Genomic DNA, 11,577 nt, shown 5'->3' on the forward strand with positions numbered 1-11,577 from the left:
TACACATCTAACATTTCCCAGTCACACATAATTAACTGATAATATTGTTGTAATATGATCTCTCACTGAGTGGGTTCTTTTGAATTTAAAAAAAATGCCAAGTCTAGTATTTACTACAGGCTGCATTCACTCTGATGCAAGTTGTAGGCCTAAGTTCACAAACAGACTTTAACATAACTCTGAAGCTGCTGTAGGCTTAATATACTAAACAAAGTAAGTATTCTAGAACTACTTTTATGAACTTACTTGACTGTAATGTCCTGTTCCCTCTATAGAACATTTAAATCAAAATAATTAATATATACATGGGGGGGGTAGACAAAAAGTTATTTACATCTAATAAAAGACGTAACAAATGAACAACATTTGGAGGGGGGGAGCTACTTTTTTGTCCACCCCCTGTAGCTTAGAACAATATTCACTTTTTAATGTATTTTCATTATAATATTTTGAATGTTCTATATGGTGTGAATACAAAAACTTGATACAAAGACAGCATTTCAATCCAATGAAGAAATGAATAATCAGAGTGTTTGATTTACTTTACTTTTAATGACAGTTATTTTTTGAGAAATCTGATTCTGTCTAGAACTTTCTGTAAAGCACAGACTGAGAATCCTTTTGGGACAAGACATACCATTATACTATATTCTATAAATGGGTAGGCCTTTTTAAATTAATTACCAAGTCCAATTCACATAACAGTAGCAAATTAACTTATTTCTTCAATAAACATTTGCAACAGCCATGTTCACTTGTAGGCCTGATTTCAAATACACAAAGTCTTCAACATAAACTCTGAAACAAATGAAAACCTAACTTATTTATAAGCTTGCTTGTAGATTTTCACACTTAAATAACCGAGTAACCGAACAGCAGAATATACACAATAACTGTCAGTCCTAACACTGAATTTAATAACTCACTGATAACTCCACTGACTCATCAACTGCTCATTCATTATTCACTGACATAGTGCTTCATTTTATTTATATTGTACTCATCTTTTAATCACTTTACAAATTTTACAGATTATTACATTCTGAACCATCTCAGAAAAAAGTAAATTAACACATTAAAAACATAACTTATAACAATACCGACCTTTAGAGAATCCTAAACCTTTTAACATGTTAATGAAACTTTTGTGCATAATTACTCTGAAAAGCCATTAGGTCACAACTGATTCAACATATTAGAGAGCCCAGAATTCATGGAAGAAGATTCTTAAGTATAATTGTGTTTCCTGTTTCTCAACAGCACTGTTATTAACAGACATTTGATACCAGCAATGTGCATGAGCTGGGATGTATCCATTTGTCATCTAAAGTTAGCACATCAGATACAAACAGGATGAATAGAACATTTAAAAGATACATATGTAATCAACTACAATTACCTCCTCATAAACTGTATGGATAGGAGTTACATCATGGTCCGTGATATTGAAGGATGCTTGGGCCAAGTTAGCTTCGTCTAGCCACCATCCAATACCTTGGCAATTCTTTAGGCGGCCTGGCTATTGAAGGAGATTCAAACAAACAATCTTAGCTCCAATTTCAAGGAAATTCAAACAAGCGTTGCTGAAATAGTTTTAATGCTCGAGGTAGTTAGGCTATACTTAAATATTTTATGTTGCTCTTTAATATTTGATTGAAATTTTTCTGTTTAAAGATAAATACCTGAAAGACAGACTTTATTTTAATTTGTTGTGTTTATATATCTCACATTTATATTTTATATAACATATAATGCTTTCTTACTATATGCATTGTCTACAAGAAACTAGACATTGTTCATAAACAAAATATTAACTCCTTAAACTTGAGCAAATGCAGCTGTCATACAGCTGAAAATCCCAAATTAGTCATCAGACGGTGACAGTATCCAATAAAAGTTGTCTCTCTCTGATTGGAAACTGATCCATACAAAGTTATAATCCATCTTATATAAATAGATAAAACTTATGGAACTAACTATTAGAACATCACAAAAATAATACCAGCAGAACATTAAAGAGCTAAGAAAACACAACAAGTACCAAAACTAAATTAAATCAAAGCTACATTACTTTTATATTTTCTGAAAAAAAATAAACTTTCCTGAAGAAATGATTATTCAAGAGTTAATATACTCTTCAAAAAAAGAAACACAAAAGGCAAAATTTGAGGCATTGTTAACAAGTTTATTCCGGGTAGTTCTGTATGACATGTGTGAAACTTTGCACATTCACTGCTGAACATCCAACGTCTGCAAAGGCGAAGCCCACGCTCACTAGTTGACGTTTAACATCACTCAACGTCAATAACGAGTATGCCCCCGTGAGCATCAATAACTGTTTGGCATCTTCTGCCCATGGAAACGTTGAAATGACGAATCACATCTTGTGGAATGGCTGTCCACTCAGCCTGCAAAGCTGCTGCAAGCTGAGGTAGAGTCTGCGGTTGAGGTTGTTGCCGTCGTAGAAGTCGGTCCAACTCGTCCCAGAGATGTTCGATGGGGTTTAAATCTGGTGATCTGGAGGGCCAGGGAAGAACGTTGATGCTGTGGTGTCTCAAAAAGACAGTGGTGAGTCGGGCTGTGTGAGGACGGGCGTTGTCATGTTGAAAAACATGACAACTTTAACCTTCACCATGATGGGTTGCACATGGGGCCTAATAATCTCGTCGACGGTTGCGTACGGTCTGATTGGAAATCCTACGCAGCCCTGGTAAGGTTGAGGCAGTAGACGTTGCAGTGGTGGTCCTATCCCGAAGGTGACGTAACCGGATGTAGCGATCTTGTGCGGGGCGTGGTCACACGAGGTCTGCCAGATCGTGAATAGTCACAAGTTGATCCATGTTGTTGGTGACAATTCCATAGCCTTGTGATGGTGCTTGGGTGGACATTCACAGCTCTGGCAACATCTGATCGAGATTCGCCTGCTTCCAAGCGACCAATGGCGTTGTTGCTTTGTTCTTCAGTCAGTCTTGGCGTAACTGTGTTGCGTGTCGGTGGCTTAACACTGAGCTACGGAAACCGAGAACCCGTCACTTTTATAGGGATTTTGCACATGTTGCACTTGCAGAACATGCAGATCTCTCAAACAAATTTATTGGACACGAATGCGTTTTGGCGAAAAATCCGATGTTTTCCTCCGTTTTCAAAGTGCACAACTTTTATTGTCATTTTGATCTGACAATCAGTGCCTTAACACGTGTAACATCACATACTCTGAGCTTGTAACGTTATTACATATATTTCTCTTTAAAATAACAAAAATATCCCTTTTGCGTTTCTTTTTTTGAAGAGTACAGTATTTCTTCATAACTACATGTACATTTAAAAACATGTCTGTGTTAATATACTGAACACTCAACACGAGTATTTAAGTTTTTATATATATATATTTATGAGTATAAAGTGAGACTACTCACTTGATCTGCCCCTCTTCCTTGTTCCCTGACGTTTAATGCTATTCTATGAGCTTGTTCTTTGGTACTCAAAACATTAATGTTGTAAGCAATGAGAAATTTCCTGGCTCCACACATGGTTGCTCCCCATCTAGGTACAAACTCGGAAGGACCATAATCTGGTTTCCATTCAGACTGCATGACCTGTACATACCAAGTATCTTTTATAAAAAATAAAAAAGCACCAGTGTCAGTGTCTTTAAGTTTTCTGGTTTACAGAAGTTTAAACTAAAATTTGATTAATAATGAACAGTCTTACAATATATTCAAGTGCACAAACTTGAAAATTTAATGTAACGACACACCAAGAAGCTGATATAAAAACCTACTATATATAAAATACAAAACTTGCTGACAATTCTTTAAAAGATATTTATTGAAATATTATACCTTTTCTGTTAACCCCTCATACTCCCCTGCTCGTATTTGGGGCACGGTCTTCCTATAATCTTTTTGAGCAGCGAAGCCATAAAGGTAAACTATAAAAAAGGAAAAATATGAAATCTTTTGATATGTTCAACTTGATGATGAAATATATCATTCACTCCTGCAAAACCTAAAGATATAAAAATATCCACTTTCCTGAAAGATTCTTTAAATGAGTTTACATCTATTCCTTTAATGAAATATATATTAAGTTTACAAATATAAATAATCTGACCACAAATTCTCCAATCATAATTAAATCAAACATATCAGAATTGCTCACATGCGGATTTAAATTTGATATAAAACTGTAAATAAATCAAATTCACGGATCTAAGTTTGTTAATAAAATGACAAATGTTATAGAGTAAAAACACGTCACTGTTAAAATGTTCTCACCTTATAAGTACCATGCTGTAAGTTTGAAGTTCATTATAAATATGAAAATCAACCATGGAAGCAATACAAAGGGAAGAAGGAGTAAGAAAAAACAGTAGCAGTGTCTGTGGGTTAGTCTGATGAAATACCAATCACAAATGGTGTGATGACCAGTTGAAGGGTCAAACACTTCATACTTTGGGTGAATCCACCACAAAGTAACCTTCTCTTAGCAAATGATAAGATTACACTGGGTCAAAAAGAAATTACTTGCAAACGAGAATTTCACTTCTAAACACATTACTGAAAAGTTAAAGATCAAAAGAACAACAACAATCATGAAGTCCAGGCTAAGTTGGACACTGTTACTATGAGTCAAACAACAATCATGAAGTCCAGGCTACGTTGGACACTGTTACTATGAATCAAACAACAATCATGAAGTCCAGGCTAAGTTGGACACTGTTACTATGAATCAAACAACAATCATGAAGTCCAGGCTATGTTGGACACTGTTACAATGAGTCAAACAACAATCATGAAGTCCAGGCTACATTGGACACTGTTACTATGAGTCAAACAACAATCATGAAGTCCAGGCTACGTTGGACACTGTTACTATGAATCAAACAACAATCATGAAGTCCAGGCTAAGTTGAACACTGTTACTATGAATCAAACAACAATCATGAAGTCCAGGCTAAGTTGGACACTGTTCTAGTAAGTCAGAAAACTTATTCTGTCAGCAATATGCTGAGACAAGGATCGTAAGATCATACAGACTGGAAAAAACAATCCAACCGACATGCACAGGTCATGAACACATGTCCAAACAATTGTCTGAATCATGACTATAGGAAGATAATTTCAAAAATTACTAAAACATTCCAATGAAAAAAAAAAATGCCACCATCACATAAAAATTGAATAAAATTACTATTACTCTTATTACATGATAAATTCTGAGGCTGCAAGCAATAAAAAGATTCATGATGGACAAAAGAAACAAAAAGAAGACCACTGAAACCATAGATGAGAGCCACAGGTATTTCAAGACCTTGAAAAGGTGGTTTGATATGAAAAAGCAGACAATTTAGAAAAACAACCTGTGACAAGCTTTTGCATAAATATAGATTTAAAAAAAGTAATAGGCTAGTTTTATTGTACTATATCAACCATGTTATTACCAGGATACAAAAAGAGATATAATAAGTTCAATAACAGCTATTATAAAACAAAATAAATCAATAATGAAGTTCTGTTTGGCCACGATTTTGTAAAGAAATAACTATCTCTAAATCAAACATACAAAAACATTCCAAGAGAGGAAAGTTAATATTAAAATCATTTAAAAAATAATAATGAGTCAAGAAAATAAAACTAGAAAAGAAAAATCCTAATTCATTAAAATAAATTATATTAGATGCTTCTTAAAGAAATAATGTTAAATTACAAATAAAAGATCATGAAATAACTGACATATTTTAACAAATCAACTATCTTTCATAACAGTGTCACAAACGTAAGTTTAGCCTCTCTCTTGTCAGTTTAATTTCAAGTTTTAAAAGGTTTTAATTCCTTGCCAGACCATATGATTACATATTACATGACTAACTATTTAACACAAGTTTTACATAAGTAATCTTGAATGCAGTGTCCATATGACAATGCTAGAGGAAACTCATGTTGATGTATTAACATAAGAATTATTTTTGACATTTAACTGACACTAGGGAGTAGGTGGGTTGTCTGTTAAGGCAAATTTCACACATATAACTGAATCAAACAATAGAGGAAAATTATACAAACAATATAAAAATCACAACAACTACAATAAAAACTGCTACTTCACAAGGTGTGGGTGGTTATAAACAACTCTGCTTAAATCCAAAATAGTAACAATCCCCCCTCAATTCTTATGTTTTGACAGTTGAACCCCATAAAGAGTCTCCAAGTCAATCTTGGAAGTCTTTCTGAATAAACCTTAAACAGGTGAAAAATGTGACAGGTTTGTTTAAGTCTACAGGTAGAAAAACTGTCGAGAAATGAAAAAATATTTTTAAAAACAAAATAGAAACTAGGTTTACTTGAGACAGAGTGAACCATATGTTTAGATTCACAGATGGATGAAGAATACTGAACAAACCACAGTATTACTGATAAATCCTGACAGTGATTTAAAACAATACATATACATTGCAATATTATTCCTATGTAATGTCAATTAGCCATATTTTTTTGCAATATTTCTATTAACATAATGCCATGTGGGGGGGTTAGTTTTCATATAATTATGGTTTCTCACAGTGGCTTGCTGAATTACACTAAGCCCTCATGCATGCCCATTACTTAAGAGTTCAGTATGACAGAAGACATATATTAGCCAAGATTCACTATACTGACACACATCATCATAGAGCCTTCTGCAACTTAATATCTTGCAGTACCAGCTCCAGTAAACCAAAATATCTGAAGCCATAGCAATAACTTCAAAGGAAAAGGGCCTCAGTTGCCATGACAGCAATTCCAGGAGGTCATAAATATACTACAGAAACAAAACCAAGAAATCTCAACTTCATCAATCGATCCACAGAATAGTGACGTGATGATTCTTTAAACTATTTGTGTAGCAAATACATAAAACCTGTAAAGTATTCGTATTTTACCTGGAACGTTCAACTCAGCAGCCAGTTTCTCTCCAAATTTCCTAGCACAGTAAATACACTCTTCCATCTCCACTCCTTGGACTGGAATAAATGGACAGACATCAAGGGCACCTAGGCGAGGATGTTCTCCTGAAATTTCATTAAATAATAAAAAGACATCAGTTATAAGGTTGAACACAGCATCAGTATACACAAGCTCGATTTAAAATTATACACTGAAGAGACCTGTGGACTTTTTTCATGATTATATATAATCATCGTTTCTGAAACACTTTCAACTTCTTTGCTTTGGCTATCACTGGGATAAAAAATCTTTACAAATTTGCTTTGAAAAAATTTTTTGTAAATGGAACTAAAAATTTGTGGAAGTAACATAAATTATCTATGCTAGCAGTATGAATAGAGAATTGAGTCAGACACCCAATAAGAGATGAAAAAACTTACAAAGAACATTTAACATTTTGCTTCTGAAAAGTGACAGAAATGCATTAAGGTAAGTCTTAGCAAAGTTCTACAACATTTCAAATTTCTTGTGTTAAAAACATTCTTACAGCTATTTATTGTTCTGATAGTGACTGATAAATATCACCAATGTTAAGACTAACAACTATTAGACATCCAATAAAAACACTGCTTAGAAAAATGCTAAATTATTTGAGAGCCATGGCAGCAAAAAAAGCAGGACATTTTACAAAAACTTTCTCTAAAGAAAATCACAAATCATATAACTGGAGAAACAAATAAAGTACACTAATAATTATTAGTAAACAGTTTAGCTACATTCGTTAGCCTGATATCATCACAACTTTCAGATACAAGGAAGCTTGAAAACAGTAGTGTGTGATGATCACTACAAACAAATAAAAGGATCATGGCATATTTGTCATCTTGACAATCCAGTACCCTTGTCCACTGTATCTACAATACACATTAACTACAATAGAAAGTGTACAAGTAGACAGTTGTTAAACCAGTAATAATAATAAAAGCGTGGCTATGTCAGGGCTGAGTTTATTGAGGTACAAGGTCTTAATAAACTTTACCAACTTGTTAAATATTTTGTAAAAGATGAAATGTAAATCTGAGAAAGTTCAGTAGTAAAATAAGGCTTAGAAAATTACAACCTTAAATATGACTATGAAAGTAATAAGCAAAAATTAACACAACTTTAATCAATAATGTAATATTATATTTTACTCCTAACTGTTGCTTAGTTAACTTTAATGTACAGATTTTGTTTTTTTAACTGATAAAAAAAAAGACAATAATAAACAGAAAAGTCAAAACTCTCATGCAGGAGGGCAAAAGAGAAAAATGTTACATAAAACTGAAATCATATAAAATCAAGAATTCTTAGTCATAACAAGTGATTTATTACATTTACTATAACCACTTACAAAAGACGTACATTTTAAAGTCAGATCTAAAAGAAATTCTAAATATCACTGCAATGAGGAGTAATTCTATGAAAGAAAATAACTGATTTCATTTTGTAAATTACACAGTTTTTAATGTTTTTCTCATCTACCTAACTACCATACAGACAGACATCAGGCGATGTTGGTGATGGAAAGTACTTTAAGTCTACAAGTTCCCACAAGTTTAGCAAAATTTACAAAGAGATCAACATGTGTGAGTTCTGTTCTTACATCTTACACATTCTGCATGATATAGTACAATAAGCAATGAGAAACTTCCCACAATATTTTCAGGTTTAGAATGAGCCAGATCAATCTGCAAGAAAACAAACCCCAGTTTCTTACCTTTATGCTTTGCCATATCAATGAGCTTATATGCAGCCCTAGCTGCATTAAGAGCTCCTTCAATTACATCATCTGGAGAACCAACAAAAGTGTAAACTGTGCGATTGGTTGAGGGGCCACAGTCAATATCTAAAAGGCTAACTCCTTCCGTGTTCCGAATTGACTTGGCAATCTGCTCAATGATCTGGAAGTAAAAGTTGTGTAAAAAATATAAAACTTAACGTATGTAAAGTAAAGAGTCATTTGGTCCTTTAAACTATCCCTATCCACTCACCTCGAAAACAAAAAAATTAAACCCGTGTACCCTTTATTTTTTTCAGAAATAATCACTTCCCAAATATGGCCTCCACTACTGTTGACAACAATTCACTCCATAAACTAATCACGCTGTCAGATAAAAGAAAACTGGTCTTAATCAGAGCCTATTGTATCTTTTCCTTTCATCCTACTGTTTTCAGAACTTAGATGCAAGAAAAAATTCAGGGGCCTTTCTACTATCCATCCCCAAAATAATCTTTTTCAAGACAAAACAAGATATCTTGCTCTTCTCTTATTAGAAAACCATTCTATCTCTGGAATCATGATAAAAACCTTCTCTGTATTCTTTCCAGTAAAATTTTTCATACATAATGAAACCAAAACTATATTAGGAATTTGTATTTTTAAAAAAAATGTATTTTTTTTTTTTATTGTTTAACTAATATGTCTACAAATACAACATAAAATAACATTAGCTTTTCTAATACAAAGGAACACTTGCTTCTATTGTGTGGAATTTCATCAACATGTGTTCCAAATTATGATAATCCAAATGCATTACCTTGCACTTACTGTAATTTGTGTCATTCCCCAAATATCTGTTCAACTTACCAATTGGTCCAAGTTATTATGCAGTTCCTCGATATACCCAAGGGTAGGATGTTATCAGTAAACTTTAGTAACTCATTAATTAATATATATAAGAAAAAACAAAGATTCAAGTGCTGATGTGTGAGGCACTCTAATATTAAAAACAGTCCAGACTGAAAGTACTCTGGATGTTGAGGTAATACAATATAACTTGAATAGACTGACAAATTAGAGAAATATTTAAGAAATGACCTTCAATTATAGTGAGTGTAAGGTTATGAAGTCAAGACTTTGAAGCACACATAGATCAGAGCCCTCTCAACAGCACCCTGTTCCACCTTATAAGAGCTTAAGACTGGGAAATCAGTGTATCATAAAACATGGATTTAAACTTTTCATTTTTGCTTTTCCTCAGGGGTGGATGTACAAAGACAACTTTGTAGTTTGTATTATATGTTATGCATTAAAAACTTTTTTTAACAAGTTGCAATTACATGAGAAAGTTTCTCCATTATTAAAGAGAGAGAAATATTAAAAACCTTTAATTTCTTAATATTTAAAATCCCAGGTTATATATATATCACTTTCAAAATTTGTACATTGTTTCTTTTGAGATTTCTTAAAGCATCAATTTTACACTTAACTGTTGTTTTTAGTTGCTAAAAGAATATTTTTGAAGTCAAATTTGATATTTCGAGTTTACACTTCCAATGTGACCCCAACACCCATTAAATGGTTAAAAAGTTTCATACAGTTAATCGCATTTAGTTTCATTTCAAGTTTCAATGCCAGATAATTATCAAAATTTAGTAAAGGCGACCTCAGTAATAAAAGCGAAAATTATGAGTTTGTTATTACCATACGCTTTTGTGATCAAGGCCAAAATCTGCAGTGACTTTAAATCTTAGGTAGAATTAAATTTTTGTAAGATCTGTTAGTGTTACGATTACAGTAATAATTTGTATGGTGATCTGGGTCTCATGCTACTTTGACCTCTTGGGCAGAACAAAGCATTCGGTCAATTTTTATTACATACAGACATATGAAACCGTGTTTCATCGTATTATTTGAGGCTTAGGAATTATCACTATAGCGTAAGTAACAGCTTTCTTGTATTACTAATTATTGTAGTTCTCGGATACGTGCGCACTAGGAATTATACACACCCGACTACACTGTATAGGATTTTTGTTTGAAAACAAAAAGTTTTGGGTATTCACTACCACTTACCTCCTCATTTTGGCCCTCGGAAAAATTGGGCACGCATTCTACGATTTTTACTTTCATGCTCATCGAAAGACTATATTTAAAAATTACGAACTGCAATGAAAAATTTGTCTCGGCAAAAACGGTCTATAGGCTTAAATGCTGTAAAAACAAATTACTCTTTTTGTGCAAGGTAACTGGAACAGCGTTTAATTCACTTGAGATGGTTTATAACGCATAAATTTTAAGGATATGTAACACAACACTCACATACCAACAGTCAAGTGGGTATGGTCACTTCTTGACTATCATTTTAAACCTAAGAAAACCGGTTTCTACCAATCACGCGACGTAAACAAGAACTTTCTTCTTCACATGCTCAAACACTTGGTAGACTTAGAAACCACGAGACAAGGTCAATTTTCGAAAGCAACAACATGGTAACCTTTATATCTACCACACGCTCTGCAACAGTGCACTTTGGACTAAACTTTAGACCTAATTATTTGTGTGTTACAAAAGAGAAACGTGTGATTTTTTATAGCAGAAACTAAAACAACGTGCATATATATATATAAATCTGTAGGCGTTCGCATTTGGAGAATATGAATTAGGATACTGCTACTACAAAAGCAAAAAACGAAGCTTTTTTCATGAATTAAAATATTACGTTTACATGAAATAGTCTTATACAAACGCAAAACATCAATCAGCCCAGAAGCGTTGGAACCTTACCCCAACTTTTACTATTTGCCTTATATAGCAACTGTAAATTATATTATTTTTCTGGGAGTGGCATGCTAGCTCGGGAGTTGCTTTTAGCAGTTTTTAATACTT

General features: G+C 33.2%; 1 protein-coding gene across 1 annotated transcript in view; it reads right to left on the bottom strand.

The window, feature by feature from the left end:
- LOC143234458 (formimidoyltransferase-cyclodeaminase-like) overlaps positions 1-11,227 on the bottom strand; it is a 37,288-nt gene extending 26,061 nt beyond the window's left edge. Inside the window, 6 exon segments of the mRNA XM_076471845.1 lie at positions 1,400-1,519; positions 3,417-3,596; positions 3,843-3,931; positions 6,923-7,051; positions 8,686-8,869; positions 10,765-11,227. Coding sequence (XP_076327960.1) covers positions 1,400-1,519; positions 3,417-3,596; positions 3,843-3,931; positions 6,923-7,051; positions 8,686-8,869; positions 10,765-10,827 — 765 coding nt within the window. The 5' untranslated portion in view covers positions 10,828-11,227.
- Between the last annotated feature and the right edge of the window lie 350 nt (positions 11,228-11,577).

The sequence above is a fragment of the Tachypleus tridentatus genome, chromosome 12 (genome assembly GCF_004210375.1).
Source record: "Tachypleus tridentatus isolate NWPU-2018 chromosome 12, ASM421037v1, whole genome shotgun sequence".
Taxonomy (NCBI): Eukaryota; Metazoa; Arthropoda; class Merostomata; order Xiphosura; family Limulidae; genus Tachypleus; species Tachypleus tridentatus.